Source organism: Glycine max, chromosome 1, assembly GCF_000004515.6.
Source record: "Glycine max cultivar Williams 82 chromosome 1, Glycine_max_v4.0, whole genome shotgun sequence".
NCBI classification, from domain to species: Eukaryota; Viridiplantae; Streptophyta; class Magnoliopsida; order Fabales; family Fabaceae; genus Glycine; species Glycine max.
Window position 1 is genome coordinate 48,418,974 of NC_016088.4, and position 20,251 is coordinate 48,439,224.

At 33.8% G+C, this 20,251-nt stretch overlaps 2 protein-coding genes across 2 annotated transcripts; one reads left to right on the plus strand and one right to left on the minus strand.

Moving 5' to 3' along the window:
* Nucleotides 1-4,381: 4,381 nt before the first annotated feature.
* Nucleotides 4,382-4,756, minus strand: LOC121174783 (heavy metal-associated isoprenylated plant protein 21). Its single transcript, XM_041014892.1, has 2 exons — nucleotides 4,664-4,756; nucleotides 4,382-4,576 (listed from the first exon to the last, which is right to left on the minus strand). Exons 1-2 carry the CDS (start codon nucleotides 4,733-4,735, stop codon nucleotides 4,382-4,384), a joined length of 267 nt encoding a protein of 88 aa, XP_040870826.1. The 5' UTR covers nucleotides 4,736-4,756.
* Nucleotides 4,757-6,061: 1,305 nt separating this feature from the next.
* On the plus strand, nucleotides 6,062-9,256 carry LOC100782343 (uncharacterized). Its single transcript, XM_026129773.1, has 2 exons — nucleotides 6,062-6,797; nucleotides 6,879-9,256. Exons 1-2 carry the CDS (start codon nucleotides 6,062-6,064, stop codon nucleotides 9,254-9,256), a joined length of 3,114 nt encoding a protein of 1,037 aa, XP_025985558.1.
* The last annotated feature ends 10,995 nt before the right edge of the window (nucleotides 9,257-20,251 follow it).

Consider the following 20,251-nt stretch of genomic DNA (forward strand, 5'->3'; position numbering starts at 1 on the left):
CCTCAGAATTTGATTGCCGGTATTAGAACCCCACTATTCATCAGGTCCAAACAAGCTTAAATCATGGTAAATGTACTTGTTGACAAATCCAACATTTGCAAGGTGGTTTGACATATGAGAAATAGCTTTAACCTAATGTTCTTAAATTTATTATGAAGCTCTCTAGCGATTACGAAAATCTCTCAATCTCTTCTCTCTCTGTCTCACATGCATCACTGTAAGATAGGTGTCAAAAAGAAAGGATTGAAGTTAAATTTAAACCTAATGTTCTGAAATGAAGGAAATAAAAAAGAGATTAATGACGCTAGGGAACTTGAATGAAGAAAGAGAAAGGAACATAATTAGTCCTTTGAACTGATTGGGGTGGGGAGTGTGGCACGGAACATAATTTCTAGTTCTATGGATTTATTCGTGACACTGTGGTAGGACCAAGCAAACTCTGTCCCCAGAGTGCGCAGTGTCTTGCAGTCTGAGAGGTTCTTTTGTTGGGCTAGTTTGAGGAATTCTTCACTGCAGGGTTGAGCACGGTGGCCAATGGCCAAGGAGAGAAAAGATAGTACTGTCAAAATGGTTAATGGTAAGATGAGTGAAGATGACATGTTTTTTTGTTGTCTCTTCGTGTGTTTCCTTTTGGTGGGAAAATGTGATGCATAGAGAGATCTTATGAAGTGGTTTTCTTTCTTCTGGATGGTGTTTCCTAAAGTACAGCTAGTTGTGTCATGTTTTTAACTTGCTGTTGCTGCAGAGTCACTTTTGCTCTTTTTTAGTCTCTCAAGTGGATTGGTTAGTATTGGCATACTTCCCAAAGAGGATAAGAATTTAGAAACTTCAAACCCACGTTCAGGCCGCAAGTGGGTTTTTGTTGCTCACACAACTTTCTTTTTGAGAATTAGTGTGCTAAATTTAACAAAGGTGCTAATTAATTACTAACTGTGCGAATTAGCTTAAGTAGTTTTGAATTTGAGACCTGTATGTCAGTTAGTTACATTCTTAGATAGAGACTTTGTTGTTCATTATCCGGCTCAAGTATGATTAGCTGTAGTTTCTAACAAAAACAATTAATTACTTTGCATAAACATGTAATATATGTATGTATATAGTATACATTTGATCTGAAACTCAGAACAATCTCAGCTGACACAAACATACACCCGCTACTGTTTTATTCTTCTGTAAATTGAGAATAAAACTACCAACATGGCATTATACTAATGTAATTATGGAATTTCTTATTGCTGTCGTATATCTTCGACTTCTCACTCGTATTCTTTAATAGGTAATTGTAAGTTTTTTATTAGTGTTCTTTTGGATTCTATACTAAACTAAGGCACCATTTCCTCTCCTTATCATGTATAAAAAGTATATAAATCATAGACTCTGCCTATATGCTAAAAGGTAAAGAGAGTGTAACAACTAACTTCAAGGGATTACTCGCGAGTAAGGTAAGACAGGGTTTCACCTAACGTGAATCACGTTTAATAAGTCACGAGTCTACAATAAGATCCGAAAAGTGTATTGGTCAGCAAACATTTATAAAGCAAAAGAAAATGTGGTGATTTCAAGAATTATCAAGTCTATAGGAGCACAAGAAGTACAAACATGTCTTCAGTAAATTACTGTAACAAGTCATTTCCCTGTATCTAATGCAGGATTCAGGAATCAAATGCTGAATGCTATTAAAGGCTTCTCAAGATCACCTCAAAATGGATTGTTCATAAATTCATGTTTTGCTCACTGCCAATCTGAGAGGCAGGATACATGGTTTGCTGACAATTCTCCTGTCATTGGGAACAAGGTGGGTGCCTTATCATGTCTCTGATGCAGTTTTAGTTGAGAATATTGCATCTTGGTATGCGGAGGAGTTTCAATACTAGATTGAGCTTAATGATGATATGATTTTTTCCACAGAATATTCACCTTGAGAAAAATTCTAGGACATTTACGTAAATGTATGCTTTGTTTATTGGCCATATATGCTTACTTATGGGATGTGCTTTTTAATGGTGTTTGCTTGCCAGTATTTCATGAATACTAATATCTATCTTAATTGGTGTATATTAGCATTCAATAATTTATGCATTTTTCATCCAAGATATGTGTAGCATTTTTCATCTATATGAATGTGGTTGCTTAATTTATGCAGTTTAAGTAGATATGAGGAGGTGGTGGGTGTTGTTGAATTAGGTTTGGGAAAGAGTGTGTGTTAGAGGATGTGGAGAGAGTACGAAGGAAGTGGTCAATTAATAGGGGATTTAGAAAGAGGATGGGGAGTGACAGCTAAGAAAAGAGTACGAAGTTTCCACCTTGTGTGATTTGGTAACCATGGCGGGCGCATTTTAGGACAGGATTATCTTGTTTAGCAACAGTAGTAACTTTTATTAGATTTTGAAAATTTCAAGTTTAAGTATACTCTTAAATCCTTTTTTTTTTCTTTGTCCCATACCAATCCTTTTTGCTTTTCTACGTGTACTCTTAAACATTTAAACAGAATGCCTCTAGTACAGTCAAAGGCTGAACATCAAAGTTCATTTGCCACACATGCCAATGATTGGGAATTTGCGATGTCCTTAGGCTGAACATCAAAGTCCATTTCATTCCCAATTAATTTAACCTTAATTAATTAATAAAACAAATTAAGGTGGGCAGGCGTAACTCAACACAGAGATAAACAATGATGTAAACTTGTTTGTGGATGAAATGGATGGCGTTGCATATACCAGCCTTGTTACTCTGCAGTCAAAGGTGTAATTCAGTTATGTGAACTAGTTACTCTGCAGACTGAAATAACAAACATAAAATTTAAGTGATTATAAATCCTTGGCTTAAATATGTTTTGTCCTTTAAATTAGGTCATTTTGTTTTTGGTCTCTCAAATTTAAATGATTTTTAGTCTTCAATTTTGAAAAATGCTTTTAGTCCTTTATGCAGTAAAGAACTCTAAATTCGGCTAGGTTAACTTGCTGCCAATTACCAACATTTTCAATTGATTTTTTCTTCAAAGTGGTCACCTATGCGTGATGAGTTGATTTGCATCACTTTAATGTTGTATTTGGTTTAGAAGAGAAAAATAGAATAGGCAAAAATAGGAGATATAATTTGAAAAGGGCAGAATAAAGTATAAATAAAATGATATGTTTTGTTGTTTGATTTAAGAGAAATGGATGAAAAATAGAATAGAAATAAAATAATATTATAAATTTGTTAGGTATAGATGAGATAGGGAGGAGATAATTAATTAGACACAAAATACTATTGTACCTCATCTTCATGGAGATGAGGTAGTTCAAGCTAAACTAATGGGTATTTTCAAAGGTCTTCAGCTGGTTTGGGAGATGGGATTTCGGAATGTGATTCTATATTCTGATTCCACTTATGTTTTGTTCTTGATAAATAAAACCAATGCTCTGATTTTCAGCTTCAAGCTGTCTTTGCATCATACTTTTAAGAGAAGGAAATTCGTCATTTTGCCAACCCTGCAGCAGTGCAAACAGGGTTGCCACCAAAGGGGAATGGCATTTATAAAAGAAATTCAATGCATGCGTCTGTCTTTATATTCAAGTTGTCGTGAGTTGTGACATTTCTTCTTTCTTCTTATTTATGCATTTCTCATCTTTTGACCAATGCCGAAAAGTAAACATCAAGGGGAGATAAAACATGAGACTTTCTTCACGTAACAGAATAAAATATAATATAAGTACTTTTCCTATTCCCCAGCTGCATACTCACATATATTTTTCTACATAATACACCATATTTCTTTTTATATTTACATGCATGCTATCCCTAATTTATTTATCTGTTACTCCCATTGCATTATTTACTCCCTCACATTCTCGTTATTAATTACTCTCTTTTTACAGTGGTAAATGCAGTCCAATTAATGTCCTATGATCATTTTTGTACTTTGTATGCATAATGCATGGGGTGTGAATTTGGTAATTATTATTTATAATATATTAGTCTAGAGTTTAATTTCTCATGCGGTGACCATATATATATATAAACATAAACGTGTATACTTTTTATTCTGTTAATTATGTAGATCAGTAACATAAAATCTGTACCTACCTTTTTTTGGACAAAAAATCTGCACCTACCTAAACTTTGCTAAATCGGTTTTTACATTTTGCATTCGATATGATCTCCTTTATTTTAGTTTGGACAGTAGCACTTTCAGTTATCTATAGTCAATTACATTATTATAACCACTCGTGTTTTGAAATGGATCCATTTTCTGGATTGCATATACCCCACATTTATAATTGCATGTTCTGTTCTCAGAGTCAGTCTTGTAGAAATAAATCATAACTAAAAAAGTTGACTACAGACCGATAGGATTTGAATTAAAAATACCATTTAAACTATTCAAACCTTCCCACTACTAAGGTAATCTTAATAAACTAGCTGTTCTTCTTACCCTCTTCAGCACCTTCTTTGGATCCACATATCCTCTCACTACCACCCTGCTCTCCTTTCTGTTCACCTCCACAGATTTCACTCCTTTTATTGAACTCACTGCATTTCTCACTCTTCTTTCGCAACCATCGCAGTCCATTCTCACTTTTATCTCTGTTGTCTGCAACATAATATATATCTGAAGGAATCATACAATTAATTATAGAATTCACTATTGCCTCTCTCTCTATATATACTTCATTCTTACCTGCATTGCTTTCTGCTTGGTCCTAGTGCTGGTTACAGTGCAAAAGTTGGAGAGGTAATCTAGTGCACCCATTTTCTAGAAATCAAACCAAAGCCTGATAGTGAGAGTGTGATTCATGAATGGTGTTTATGTAGGGGAGTCTCTAAAAGATTGAGAGGACTAATTAAGGCGCAAAAGCACACTAATTAGGGGAGTCTCTATATATTGAATGGTTCAATATCTTATTTCGTGTTCATAAGAATTTTCTTTTTTTCTTTTAATATTTATCAAAAACACACTAAAAAGTAAAATGAAAAATAAAGAACAATTCATAATATTTCATTATCGTAAAGTAATTAAGGGTATTCTAATTAAAAGCTATGTAATATAAAAGATAACTTTAAAAAATCTTATAAAAATGAGACAAATAAATATAAAAAGAGTCTTATATCTAGAAATGAATATATTATAATTCTCTCATTTGCAATTTTGACCGAAAAACCCATCATTTGAGCTACATTTTGAAATGAATATATTATTATTATGTAACACAAATGAATTTGCTGGTTGTGGCCCCTTGATAAGCATGTGAATTATACTTTGAACCCGTTGAAGATTTAGACACAGTTGGAAACAATAAATTTTAGTCAAAGCTAACAATGAATTTGCTGGTTGTGGTTCCCATTTTATGTTGGTTTTGAAAACAACTACAATCCAACTTCAATTACTAACAATGACTTTGAATATGCTACAAATTTCGTTTGTTGTAGGCCAAGTTCGAGCAAAAAGTTACGAAGTTAATTATTGTTTCACAAGCATCGGAGTTTTGGAGTTGTCTTTTGGTTTGCCACTGTTGTGATCCCACCCATACTTGTTGTTGTTGACCGAACTTCTGTGGTATGTATTTGTTTGACTCAGCAATGATAATTTCATGGTTATTTATATATAAATTGTGTTACATAAACAATTATGTGCATTTTGAGTGATCCTAGATTCCCGTTTGAGATTTTATACAACGATTAATACGAATAGTTTGGATTAATCGTTGTATGGAATCTTGAATTGTCCGTTTGGACAGTTTGAGAGGACAATCTTTTATAGTAGATTAATACTTATATGTTGTTTGCCTTTTCTTAAATTTGTTGAAATTTTGGTATACTACATTTCACTTTGTTCTCTGAGTGCATACTTGAATGCGTTGCATGAATACATGCACCTGCTTTCATCTCGTGTACTTGGAGACATAGCTGAAATGCTGCCGAAATTTCAACAAATTTAGAAAAGGCAAATAACATATACGTATTAGTCTACTAATAAAAGACGTCTTCTTGAATGGGATAGGGTCACACCTCTAATGAAACAAGTGAGGTTTACATGCATGTTACATAAGATAATAATGTATGACAGCAAAGGGAAATCATGGATCGAAGTTGGATGCAAGCATCACGCATCAGTGATGAGTATGAGAATGGAGTTGAACAATTCCTCCAATTTACTGAATTGAATGCACCATGTCTGCGGGGTAAATATTTTTGTCCATGTGTGAAATGTGGGAATGGGAGACACCACGTAATAGCTGAGATAAGAACACATCTTATATGTCACGGGATCACTCCAACTTACACAAGGTGGATATGGCATGGTGAATTGCTAGAGAACCCATCAAGCTCTCAGACTAACCCAGTTGATGTGGACATGGGAAACCGTATAGAAGACATGATTCGCGATTTGGGACAAGACGGATTTCAACAAGCACGTGCTCCTTTGTATGACAAAATAGAAAATGATTCGAAGATGCCTTTGTATCCAGGGTGCACAGCTTTCACAAGGTTGTCAGCGGTATTAGCTCTGGTAAACTTGAAGGCACGATTTGGCTGGAGTGATAAAAGCTTCACCGAATTGCTGGTCCTGCTAAAAAAATTGCTTCCTGAACAAAACACGTTGCCAAAGAGTCAATATGAGGCAAAGAAGATTTTATGTCCAGTGGGAATGTCGTACCAGAAAATTCACGCATGTCCAAATGATTGCATTTTGTACAGAAATGAGTTTGCAAATATGCGTAATTGCCCTACTTGTGGTGTATCACGCTACAAAGCCAACACTGACGACTTCGTTGATGATATTTCCCCTAATAACACTCGTCCAACAAAGGTTTGTTGGTATCTTCCAATAATACCAAGGTTTAAGCGCTTGTTTGCTAATGGAGATGATGCTAAAAACTTGACGTGGCATGCAGGCGGGAGGAAAAGTGATGGATTGCTCCGACATCCGGCTGATAGTCCGCAATGGAAACAGTTTGATTCCTTGTATCCTGATTTTGGGAATGAGCCTAGAAATCTAAGGGTTGCTCTTGCTTCGGATGGAATGAATCCGTTTGGTAACTTAAGTACCAATCACAGTTCATGGCCTGTTTTGCTCATGATTTACAACCTCCCTCCTTGGTTGTGCATGAAGCGAAAATACATAATGCTTAGCATGATGATAGCGGGTCCAAGACAGCCAGGGAATGATATTGACGTGTATCTTGCTCCATTGATCGAAGACCTGAGGATATTATGGGAAGATGGGGTTGATGTCTGGGATGGTTATTTGCAGGAGACTTTTACGTTGCGTGCAATGGTATTTTGCACCATAAATGACTATCCAGCATATGGCAACTTAAGTGGATACAGTGTCAAAGGCCATTACGCATGTCCTGTATGTGAGAAAGGTACTGCCTTCGTCCAACTACAACATGGAAAGAAGACTGTATACACAAGGCATCGAAGATTTCTAAAACAGTATCATCCATATCGACGTTTGAAAAAAGCTTTAAATGGATCTCAAGAACACGAAACTGCGCCGCAACCATTACAGGGCAAAGAAGTTTATGATCGCGTGAAGGACATCATAAATATCTTTGGCAAGACACAAAAAAAACCTCCAACTGACAAAAACATATGGAAGAAAAGATCCATTTTCTTTGATCTTCCATACTGGTCTGATCTTCATGTTAGACACTGTATAGACGTGATGCACGTTGTGAAAAATATTTGTGACAGTTTAATTGGCACCCTTCTTAACATTAAAGGAAAAACAAAGGATGGTTTGAAGTGTCGTCAGGACTTGGTTGAAATGGGTATAAGAGAACAGTTGCACCCAATATCACAAGGTTCGCGAACATATCTACCCCCAGCATGTCACACGATGTCAACAAACGAGAAGAGGAGTTTTTGTCATTGTTTGCGTATGCTTAAAGTTCCACAAGGATACTCTTCAAATATAAAGAGCCTTGTTTCGGTGAATTATTTGAAATTGGTTGAGTTGAAATCTCATGATTGTCATGTACTAATGCAACATCTATTACCTGTAGCCATTCGGGGAATCTTGCCTGTGAAAGTTCGGGTTGCCATAACACGGTTGTGTTTTGTTTTTAATGTTATTTGTAGCAAAGTAATTGACCCAGCAGCATTGGATGAGTTGGAGGAGGAGGCTGCCATTGTCCTTTGTCAAATGGAGATGTATTTTCCTCCATCATTTTTTGACATAATGGTGCATTTAATTGTTCATCTAGTGGGGGAGATCAGAATGTGTGGGCCTGTTTTCCTACGTTGGATGTATCCAATTGAACGCTACATGAAAGTGTTAAAGGGGTACACGAAGAATCTACACCGACCCGAAGCTTCGATTGTCGAAAGGTATGTTGCTGAAGAGTGTATTGAGTTTTGCTCCCAGTACATTGAATGTGCTCAACCCGTCGGGGTTCCCGAAAGTCGCCATGGTCGGACACCGGGGGGTAAGGGTACACGAGGATTCAACGTTATCACAATGACTCGACATGAAGTCTCACAAGCGCATCTATGTGTATTAAACAATACAGCAGAGGTGATTCCATACATTGATGCTCACAAAAAAAAAAAACTCACTGAAATGAACCCAAAAATGAACATGAGGAGGATTTTGCAACAGCATAATAAAGCTTTCATTAACTGGTTCAGGGAAACTATATTTGCTGACGATGGTGCCTCGGTGACTTTAAGATTGTTAGTTGTTGGGCCAAATCTAAATGTACCTACTTGGAAAGGGTATGATATAAACAATTATTCATTCTACACGAAGTCAGCAGATGACAAAAGCACAATGCAAAATAGTGGCGTGACTGTGGATGCCGACTCCGATCACTTTTGTAGTGCATCAGACAACAATCCAATTCGAGCATCGATGCCTTACTTTGGAGTTATTCATGAAATATGGGAGCTTGACTATACTGAATTTAGAGTTGTTGTGTTTAAGTGTAAGTGGGTCAATGCCAATACTGGTGTCCGTAAAGACGACTTTGGATTTACCTTAGTAGACCTAAATAAGGTGGGTTATATCGACGAACCTTTCATTATGGCACAACAAGCAAGACAGGTGTTTTACGTCCAGGATCCTTGCGATTCAAGATATTCAGTGGTTCTTCAAGGCAGACCAAGTGGTTTAAATGACACACATGATGGTTCCACACTTGACATTTGTGAAACTACACCTTTTTCCACTAAAATTCCTTCTACCAATGACTCATTACACGTTGATGAGGTGCAAGCAAATCGCAATGATCATGATGAAGGACTATGGGAAATGAATGTCAGTTAACTGTACCCTAGGATACTAATGTAAATACCTATTTCCCTTCAATTTAAGTAATTTATACATGTTCATATTTCCATCTATATTACAAATGCTATTTGTTTATCAATGTTAACTGTTATTTGTTTTATTTGGACAGAATCATGGCAACACCACCAGCATCCCCTCCGCAGTCCAATCAACAGTCAGAGGCGATGTCTAGGAATACTAGACGATCGACACGGCTTAGGATGTTGACTAGAAGAACCTTGGATCAGCCGCGACCTATTGTCACCGTTGATGCTGCAACTGGACGAGGATCGGGCCCCCATAAAGAGAAATTCCACAGTTATTTAGGTGTTGTAGCTAGAGAAAAATTTCCAATTGTACATAACAGTTGGAAGGATGTACCAGACACACTAAAGGAGCTAGTATGGAATGAGATTTTGGTAAGTGCAGTGTTGGTGACATATAAAGTTTAAAATTTTTTAAATGATTAGTGATGCATATAGTAGTAAATAATTTGTCTTGCAGGCTAAGTTTGATATCCCAGAAGCCCTAGATGCAAAGAAAAAGGTGATGTCAACTGTGGCCACTAGATGGAGGCAGTTTAAATCATCCCTGACAAGTAAATTTGTGTTTAGTATTTCTGAGGACCAACATAAAGAAGATCCTTCTGTCAAATATGGCTTTGATGCACAGATATGGGAGGAATTTGTGGCAACCCGTAAAACCCCTAGTTGGCAGGTTAGATGTGATGTCTACAAAAAAATTTGAGTTATATCATTGTAAAGACTAAATAATTTGAAGTCCTTCTAACACTATATGTTAAACCACAGGGAATTAGGAAGAAGATGCAGGAAATCCAAAAGAATAATGACTGTCCCCATTTGCTTTTCCGCGGGGGATATGAATTGCTAGAAAAGAAGCTGTTAGACGAGAAAATGAAGAAAAGGCAACATGACGCATTGTTGACTGAAAATCCAGCACTCATTGAGGACCCTCCATCTCCCATTCAAAGACATGTCAAGTGGAAGATGGCCCGCACGAATCGATATGGGAAAATGACATCTAAGACCGCAAGACAAATTGCTGATAAAATTGTCAGTTCCAACTTCAATTTTGATTACAACAATTTCAATTTTGGATTAAATGTGACATGGTGTTTGACATATAATTACTACTTGTTATGTTGTTTACAATGACAGGGAAGTCTAACGATGTGAAATTTGTTCTACATGTAGGACTCGTTGGAAGAACAAGTGACACAGGGTGAGTTTGTCCCCCAGGGTCGTCATGATATACTTAACACGGCCATAGGAAGACCAGATCATGGAGGTCGTGTTCGTGTAGCTGGGTCTGGGGTCACAATTAGTCAATACTATGGGAGGATATAACGTGCCTCAAGTAGCTCATCTATAACATTCACCAAAGAACAGTTGGCTGAAATAGTAGTAACCGTTAGGGAACAAGTCATGAAAGAGCTTGAAGAAGAAAAGAAGCAAAGCATACAGGCTTGGAAAAAAGAGCTGAAGGATGCCATCATTATTGACATATTTAACGGAGACAAGGACTCAGTACCTTATAATTTTGACTTAAATGTGTTAGGTGCACGCGTGAGTACTAAGGAGAGCAATACTGAAATTGTTGTGAACCCGTCTGGGGAAGTGCATGCTGGTGGTGTAACACCGCCTATGGGGCTGTACGTCCAAAGTCAAAATTGTACAAAGCTCGTGGCATTAGCAAAAATTCATGATGGACCATCCATCATACATTGCGTAGCGTATACGGATGATGTCGTAAGGGTTAGCGTCGAACTAGTAATTGATGGTGAAGCTGAAGTTCCATTACCGACATCAGAAGTTAAGTATGTGAGAGATGCCGTTAACACATTCATTGCATGGCCATTGCCTTTGGTAAAACTAGTATCAAATGAGGTAGTATACTTTAAGTTCAGCCAATTATTATCTTTTCAACTGTATATTCCAATCTTTTGAACGTTCCTATAATCAATACTTTTGTTGCATGATATAGCATTCAGGCATCACTCCAGACAAAGTTTCCAATGCTGCCGAATTAAGCAATGATGTTCCTAAGCAGGACCTCTTGCGTGAGTTGATTAAGACCCTTGTTGACATTTACGACAAGCCTGTTGAGTTTGTGTGGGATCTTACTGAATTTGGGATTCCAAATGTAAATTCATCGTTGTTCTTAACATATACTGATGTCAGCGAAATAACATCAGGCGACTAATGGTTGAACATAGCCATACTTCAATTGTGGACCATGTAAGTAAAATCCATTCGTGACTATGAAATCCATATTGCTATGACATTTACGTGATCTTCAGTTATTTTATGACATGTGCAAATTAGGTATATGAATGAGTGGAGTAATGGCTTGGGTTATCGATCGGTGTATGGATTCCTTGAGCCTCAATCTATACACAATGCAAAGGACAGACGTGGCCAATGTGAAGAATATATCGAAAAATGGGTTAAGGAATCGCAACGACAAGTGTGTATAGGAGCTTATTTGAATGAGTAAGTAAAATTCATTTTGGCAATGCTGTAACTCTTTTTGTCCTACTAATAAATAAATGGTGTGCAAATTGCAGCGCCCATTGGCAAATGGTTGTGTTGTGCCCTAAAGACAATGTCGTGGTCTGGTTTTGTTCAGTGCGTAGAAAGTCTGATGTTCATATCAAAACTGCAATTAACAAGTTAAGTATTATATTTTTAGTCGTTTAACCTATATTAAAGTTGGACGTTGCGATTGTGCACATTATATTAACATCATATTAATCTTCCAATGTAGTGCATACAAGAAATTAAACACGACTGCTGATGGCAAAGTTCCTAAAACTGCACCCCAGTGGCTTGAACTGAAGGTTAGTCGAACTACATACAATGTTTGCAACTTGAAATGTTATTAATCATGTTCAGCCCTACATTCAATAGTTAATTTGTTCTTCATTTAAACTCACGTTCAACGCGGAGGCTATGAGTGTGGGTATTATGTGATGCATTGGATGTGAAACATAATTGGCACGAAGTTGAAGAGTGATTGGACTGTGGTAAATAATGTACTCCGAAAACATTGACGGCAAATCACCATATGTAGGCTCATTTAGACTCATTTTCATTAATTGTTTGTATTTGACAATGTGTAGTGGTTCGGTGATGGCTCGGCACTAGACTCGGAGGTGATCACAACATTACGTAAAAAATGGGCAGCTTACTTTTTGAAACTTAGAACCATCCAATGTAGAAAGCTGTAATTACATAACATGTGGACATGAACTTTGTTTTACTGCTGTAATTGTTTTGGTTGGGTTGAACAGTTGTGCTCCTTTAATGGTTATTATCTTTCAATTAAAATATGAATGCCTTAATTTCATAATGTTTTTGTTTTTGTTTATTTCTTGGGTTAGTTTTTTCAACTAATGTACAATTTATTATAGATGCATGCCTTGAAGATTTTATATATATTACTAATCTTTATAAGTTCTTGATAGATTTATGAGACCTATTGTGTATATTAATCTTTATAAGACCGAGAAAGGTATGCTTTGTACAATGTAAGTATTCAAATTTTATACTGGGAGCTTCAGCTGCCTCACAAAGTTCTGACAAATGTGGGACTAATTCATCCCAACATCTTAAGGGTGAGCAACATGGTTAAAAATTTAGATCAGCAACATAAAAGTTCAAACCTAAGACTAATGAAAGTTCAAACACATTATAATCTTCCCGTTGATATTTTACTTGGATATCCTCACTCGTAGGCCTCTTAGGTGGGACTCCTCCTCAGGTACTACACACACCTCTATTCTTAAATTGTTACTTCTCCCTTATTTGGAGCATTTATCTGAAGTGAATCCGCTTGGAATTTGGTGGGTGCAGGATACACTGGTCATGTGATCACATTTGAGGTTGGTGCGGTGCTTGAGGATGCAAATTGGCAGGCTCCAGTGAATTGTTTTGATGAGAATGACAAGGAAAAGAATATCCCCATTTTGGGATCTGCTGTTCGTGGTGGTTCTCTTGGGAGTTATGACGTAGGCTCTGCCACGTGGGCAGACCTTAGGAAAGCACCCCTCCAAAGTGCAATGGAAGTCACTTACATTTGTGTAATAAGTGTTTGTTCTTGTTCTTTTTTGTATTAAATTTCCCAATCACATGTTGTTCTTTCCATTTATAAATTACATGCTTTCTTCTACTCTGCAGGTCCACTTTGTTTTAAAAGAACTTGTGCGGAAGTCAATTTCAGAAACTGAGGTCAGCAATGTTTCAGCAATGTCCCAGCAATGTTTTCAGAAACGGAAGTCAATTTCAGTGCACCGTTATTTGAGACTAAATATGGTGGATTATCTACTATCTATATTGAAAATCGTCACATGGCTTATTAATTAGAAAGGGTAATGCTCTTACCAGCTGGATCCTTGAGGGTCTGTTTCTATCAAGTTGAGCTAACCGAGGCTACACTTAATTTTGAGCTACCTTTCATTATCTGCAGTGTCAGTCACAATTCCCTCGGGTGATTAATTGGAAAACTAACATATAAGGGAAGGCATGTGTTTAACCTGTACTGTGTAGTTTGTTGATGATTGTAATTTGTAATAAGTGTTGCCTATTTTGAGTCTTAACATAATTTTTCAAATGTCACTCCTGTAGCTTCAGCATTGATGAAAAGTTGATTTTGAAGGTATATAGCACAATGCCCTTTGTCACTTTTAATTGATTTAAGCTCTTTCGCTGCAAAGATGCCCCTTCAGTTATAGTACACCATCTGGACATGATAACCCGAGCTTAGTTGTTTGGTCTTTTATTTGGAGCTGAATAGTAAAGACATGTGACAAACTCACTATAGTTGTTTGCATTTTGAGAGAGATAAATATAAATGCATTTGAAAATTCTGCTGTGTTTTGACATTAAGAGTTTCCGGCATTGTATGATTCAGCTCAATTCACATGAACATTTCCTGTGCAAAATGTAATTTGATCTCAATTTGGTAGCCTTCTAAGGTTTCTATTTTCACTTTGAAAGGTTAGATTAAGGCATGTCTGCAGTAGTTGCACTGGAATAAAGGGTCTTTTATTTGGAGCTGAATAGTAAAGACTTGTCACAAACTCACTATAGTTGTTTGCATTTTGAGAGAGATAAATATAAATGCATTTGAAAATTCTGCAGTAGTTGCCCATCAGGAGATATGTGCTTCAAAAGGATTTGTCTTCTCGCAGATTATATGTTACATGTACCGAAGTAGTTTACAAGGTATATATGAATTGTTCTGCATGATCGTGATGTTGCGATATGAGTTTTAATACACGAAATGATCTTTTATTCCCTTTCTCTCTTGGTCAAGGTATCAAGACCTTCATTTATACCATTTTGGGGGACTGTAACAATTGAGAGGCGTGTACCTCTTTCTCTGGTCATTGATATTATTATCATTGAACAAGGTACTGATGCAGGCATACCATAATGTTTTCTTGCCCTCTATTTTAATGTGTTTTGCTTAAACTAATTTCAGTTACCTAATAAATTTTTGTTTTTTGAGACTTATATATATATGCAAAGAGTTATGAATCTGAAATGCAGGAATGATGGCTTCTAGGAAGACAACTGTGGGACGGATATTGTCAGAGGCGCTTTCTTATTCTTCATTTTATGATAGGTTAGTGTGGTAATTGCCCCACCTGTCTTCTTTTCAAATTGAGGAATAGAGTTATGAGTGAAAGTGAAGCATGCAACATTTGAAAAACCAATAAATAGGCTAGCACAATAGAGAAAGAATTTCAACTAATGATTATATTCGATTGATATCATTCTTTTAAAAGTTTAGGAACAAAAAAATATTCAATGCTGAGTTCAAGTACTAAAATTAAGAATCATACATAATTTTACAAAATAGCATAAATATATTTCCACTTTTTTTTTATCTAGCCTTATTATTTATATTGAACGCAATAACTAAAAAAGTATGTTTAATTTTTTATTTCTTAAAGTAATCATGAGTTTGGGTCCAAAGTACTCCGTGCTCATATATGTAGGCACTAATAAAAAGGTTCTATAAGAACAAGCTAGCATTCAAAGTAAGCAAATAAATATATTTAATTTTTAAATTTAAATAAATCAAAGTAAATTAAGATTACAATACACTTTCTAAATGAAATTGAAAATAAGTATACGCTTACTTTAAAACAAACGTATTTTATAAATGCTCGGAAAGTAAATTTTATTATCTATATTAATCCTACATAATTCGACCAAAATTATTTCATGTTAAAAATAGTCGTGATCATTGAAAAAGCGTAAATTTTTTAAAAGCATTATTCGTAAATGATTGATCACACTTTGCCAGCTGTACATTTTCATGTTTAAATAAGTATTTTTAAAAGCACCCCTGCTCTTCACATTTTCTTTGTTAATGTTTGAATTAACTAGACTCTTTTAATTAAGCTAGCTAGCACCAAATATAGTATATATAGAGATTTGTGCAACTGTTTGTTTGGTTGGTTCTGTCAACTTGCATTACATGCAAACTTGATGACTTTCAACAAAAATGAATTCTACTAGTATAGGCAACTATTCTATGAGGCAAATGATCATAGGAAGCACTAATTAAGATGCCTTTATTATAAATGTCATTCCAAAGGCGTGATGTTTGATTTTATCTGAAACAGAATGGATCATCAAAGGCATAGCCAGAACCCATCTATGGTAGTGGAGCTCAATTAATTAGCATATGGTTCTAACACCAGCTTCAGCAACAGCTCCAACAATTTTGGTCAAACCAATACCAAGAAATTGAAAAGGTTACTGATTTCAAGAACCACAGTCTTCCCCTGGCAACTAATATATTATGCAACTAATATATTATGTTTATTGTTAATAAATTTAACAATTACCTTGTTAAATCTAATTATATGTATTGTTAATTGTTAATATGATTAAGTTACAATATTTTAACAACTGTTAAATGGCTATTTGTATTCATATTCATTATTTATGTTATTGTTGCTTAAGATTAATATAAATTTAAATTAAGTAAAATGATAATATATACTACACAAATTTATATACTTTCAGCTTAATTATTAGTACATTTTACTTTTTTTATTATTAGATTATATCATGTTTAATTATTATGTTTATTAATATATACTACACAAATCTAGGTTAATTACATTTCAAATACTGGTTGATATATATTTTACTTTATGTAATATCATGCATTATCTTGCTTATTTATATAATATTAATTTAATTAAAACCAAAAATTTTAGAACAAAAATTATATTTACTTATCATAATAATTATTAGTTGACAATAATAATTTAAAAAATTCGAGTTCATATTATTTACATTTATACAAATAACATTTATAATATAAAAATTTAAAATAGAAAAAAAAACATAATCTACGTCGTTGCTTACGACAGCAACGACGTAGCTTTCATGCAGTCCACAACGTTCCTACCCGAGACACGACGTGAAGGCCATGGATTCAACGACGTTCCTCTACAAGCACCGATGTAACTTGGCATGGATTCAACGACGTTCCTCTACAAGCACCGATGTAACTTGGCATGGATTCAACGACGTTCCTCTTCAAGCACCGATGTAACTTGGTTCCTTTCGACGTCGTTGCTTTCGGCAGCAACGACGTAGTTGGCCAACCATTCAACGGCGGTGGTTGCCGGTGCAACGATGTGGTAGCCCTTACACACCACGTCGGTGCCACCATACCTGACCTTAAAAGCTTACCTTTCAACGTCGTTCGTCGTGCCGACAACGTCTTCGAAGGCGAACCTGCAACTACGGGCCTCCAGTCATCCCCGTCGCAGGAATCGTGTGCTTCTAAAATGGTGGATGGAGACCGTCGTAGATTGGCCGGAGGCCTACGACGACCTCTCATTCAAAGTCGGCCCTGCACCGTCGTTGAACTCCGATGAGCACCGACGTTGAACGCGTTTTTTGTAGCAGTGATTCAATTCTATCTAAACCTGCAAATATTATTTTTGCATTGTTTATGCGTAAATGTAACACTTATTATATTAGTTATATACATATAACATATATTAATTTTACGATAACAAAAAAAAATACTAGAAATTTTGCACAAACAAAATGTATATTTCTAATTTCATGAACACAAATTTATTCATTTCAAAATCACTCTTCACATGAAGGATTTTAAAAAATTAAGTTTGAGCAAAAAAGACTTGGAAATAAAAATAAAAATAATGAGGTTTTGCTATACCTTGCATAGAAGATCACAAGGGGGTGATCAGGATCACAAACCTATGATTTGACATCACAGTTGTAGCCTTAATAGCACTTGGGAGATGATCACAGTCCACGAGCATGATTGTGAGGGGTGTGAGCACGATCAAATTTTTTCTTTCTTTGCTATTTTATATTCTTTTTTTTTTTTGTAATTGAGGATTATTGACTTTTGGTCCAAACCTTTAAATAGGTTTTTAAACTTTGATTTAGGCATTCAAACTTTTAACTCATTGACAGTATAGACCGAGAGGATAGGGTTCCTCCTTCTCTCTTTATTTTGGTTAGATTTTTTTTTTCCCTTAATGTTTTAGTTTTGATGGTTGTGGATAGTCATCTAGGGTGAAGCCATTGACGTTTGTTTATGTTAATATAGTTATGAGGTTCTTTTCTGTTAATTCTTCTCTCGTCGATTTTATAAATTCTTGATATTTGGTCATTATGTGCATGAAGTTAGACACTTAAGATGAACTGAGAAGGAAATTTAGTGTGTTGGAACCATAAGAAAAGAGTTCAAGTTCTAATTACAATATATAGTAGAATTAATCTTAGGTGGATAAAATAAATTAATATAGAGTCTAAATGATTTAATTGAACATAACACAATCACAATAAGAGTTTATTCAATTAGTCACATCTTAATTTCTTAAAATAGAATAAATATTACCTTGAATTAATTCATTATTAAAAGAGAATTAGGAAGAACGTTAATTAAATTGTTAGACAATAATTTGGGGACCAAAAGGGGTGGTACCTATACTTGATCAAACCAACAGCTTTTATGGGAACCTGAAATTAAAATAAAAACTCATTAGTGCTAATAACACCAACCTGAAATTAAAACTAGTGGTGCCGGAAACATAGATAATAAAAACTGCTGATAACTAACAAGGGCGGAAGAAAACATCAAGCACTGATAATATCTGCAATAAATGTGTCACAAAGATGCTGGAATCTAAATGATATATGCTGCAACTATGTCAACTGTTTCACATGACAAAAAAATGTTAATTGCTTATTTTCATTCTCACCTGTGTATTTTTGTTAGACGTTGATCGTTTTGTATCATGATTTTATTGAAAATTTATTTTAATTAGGTGTACGAAATTAACGTCGAATAAAAATATAATAAATTAATATGAAAATATTTTTCAGCATTAATATATGTATTTCTAAAATATGTTTTTTATTTTGTGATTAAAAAATTTCTCAATTTATTTCATTATACTTTTTATATGTGTTATAAGATAGAGAAAGAGAAAGACTTAAGAAAATTTATAAAAGAGATAGAGAAAGTCATTGGTAAGAGAACATGAAATAATTAACTAGATATTTAAAAAAAATTCAAGTTTTAAATTAATCATTATGTTGTAGAATAAATACGTGTTTGTGTAGTTATTTAATAATGAACTTAAAAAAATGTGCATTGAATATATAACTACTTTTTATTTAATATTTTAATAATTATTTTATTACGTAAATTTAATAATTATGTAATATTAAAAATTAATTAAACTCATTTAAATTATACAAATATTTATATCATACGCATTTAACATACCTTTTGTACAACTAATACACAATTACTATACAACTCAGATGTTCAATAATTTTAACTCTATAATATAAAACATCATTTTAATTACTGAAATAAATTAAAAGTATTTATTCTATATAAATTTGAAAAAAATTAAAAAAATAAGATTATTAAGCCTACATACTACTACAGTTAAACATATTATATTATTCTTCCCTTTAAAATATTTAATTTTCAGTAATTAAAATATTTTATTCTGAAGTTTAATATCATTTTATATTATATTTATTTTAATATACTTTTAAAATATAATATACAACGATATTATTAAAAATCCTTGATGAAAACTATGAAATTAATAAGATTTATTTAATTATAATATAATCATAAAATAATTAAATTATCTTGTCATTCCATATTTTACAGTTACAAAAATATTTAAATTTAACACAATTGAAATCCTCTTTAATTTTTTTAACATAAATTTGTAAAAAATTATAAATTATTTTTAAAATACAAAATATATATCTTATTAATCTACAAATATGATTATTGACATCGATTATGTATTACTAATGTAAAAAAAGTTATGCACATAAGTTTGATGATTTAAACCTTAATTTGACAAAAAAATTATTTAATTTTATGAGAATGAAAAACATATTAAATATTTTGAAGAAACAAAAATATATATTTCCAAATTTCATAACCACCAAAAAAAATATTTAAGCTTGTTTTTTACAATACAACTTTCCACATATTTTAAATTTTCAAGAAAATGATCCAAATAAACCAATGATGTAACCATTAAATTTAATGATTTTATTGTTAACTAAGTCTGTTGATATTTTCTACTTAATTTTTAAAAAACAATTCTTGGCAAATAGGTTTGTTGTTTTCTTGTAACTAGTCTTTTAATTTGTGCAATGCGTAGAATAAATATTTAATTATGTGATTAAAATTTATATTAAATAAATATTTTTAAATATACAAATTATATTATAATTAAAATTTACAATAAATAAATATTATTAAACATACAAATTAAATTATAAATTTATGGCAAATAATTTATATTATTTATGTTATGGATAATTCTTTTAAAAGATTCAATTTAAAAATTATATTAAAAGGAATAATAGATAAAGAAAAATATTTTTAAAAAAATTATTGTTAAATAAATAATCTTACAAT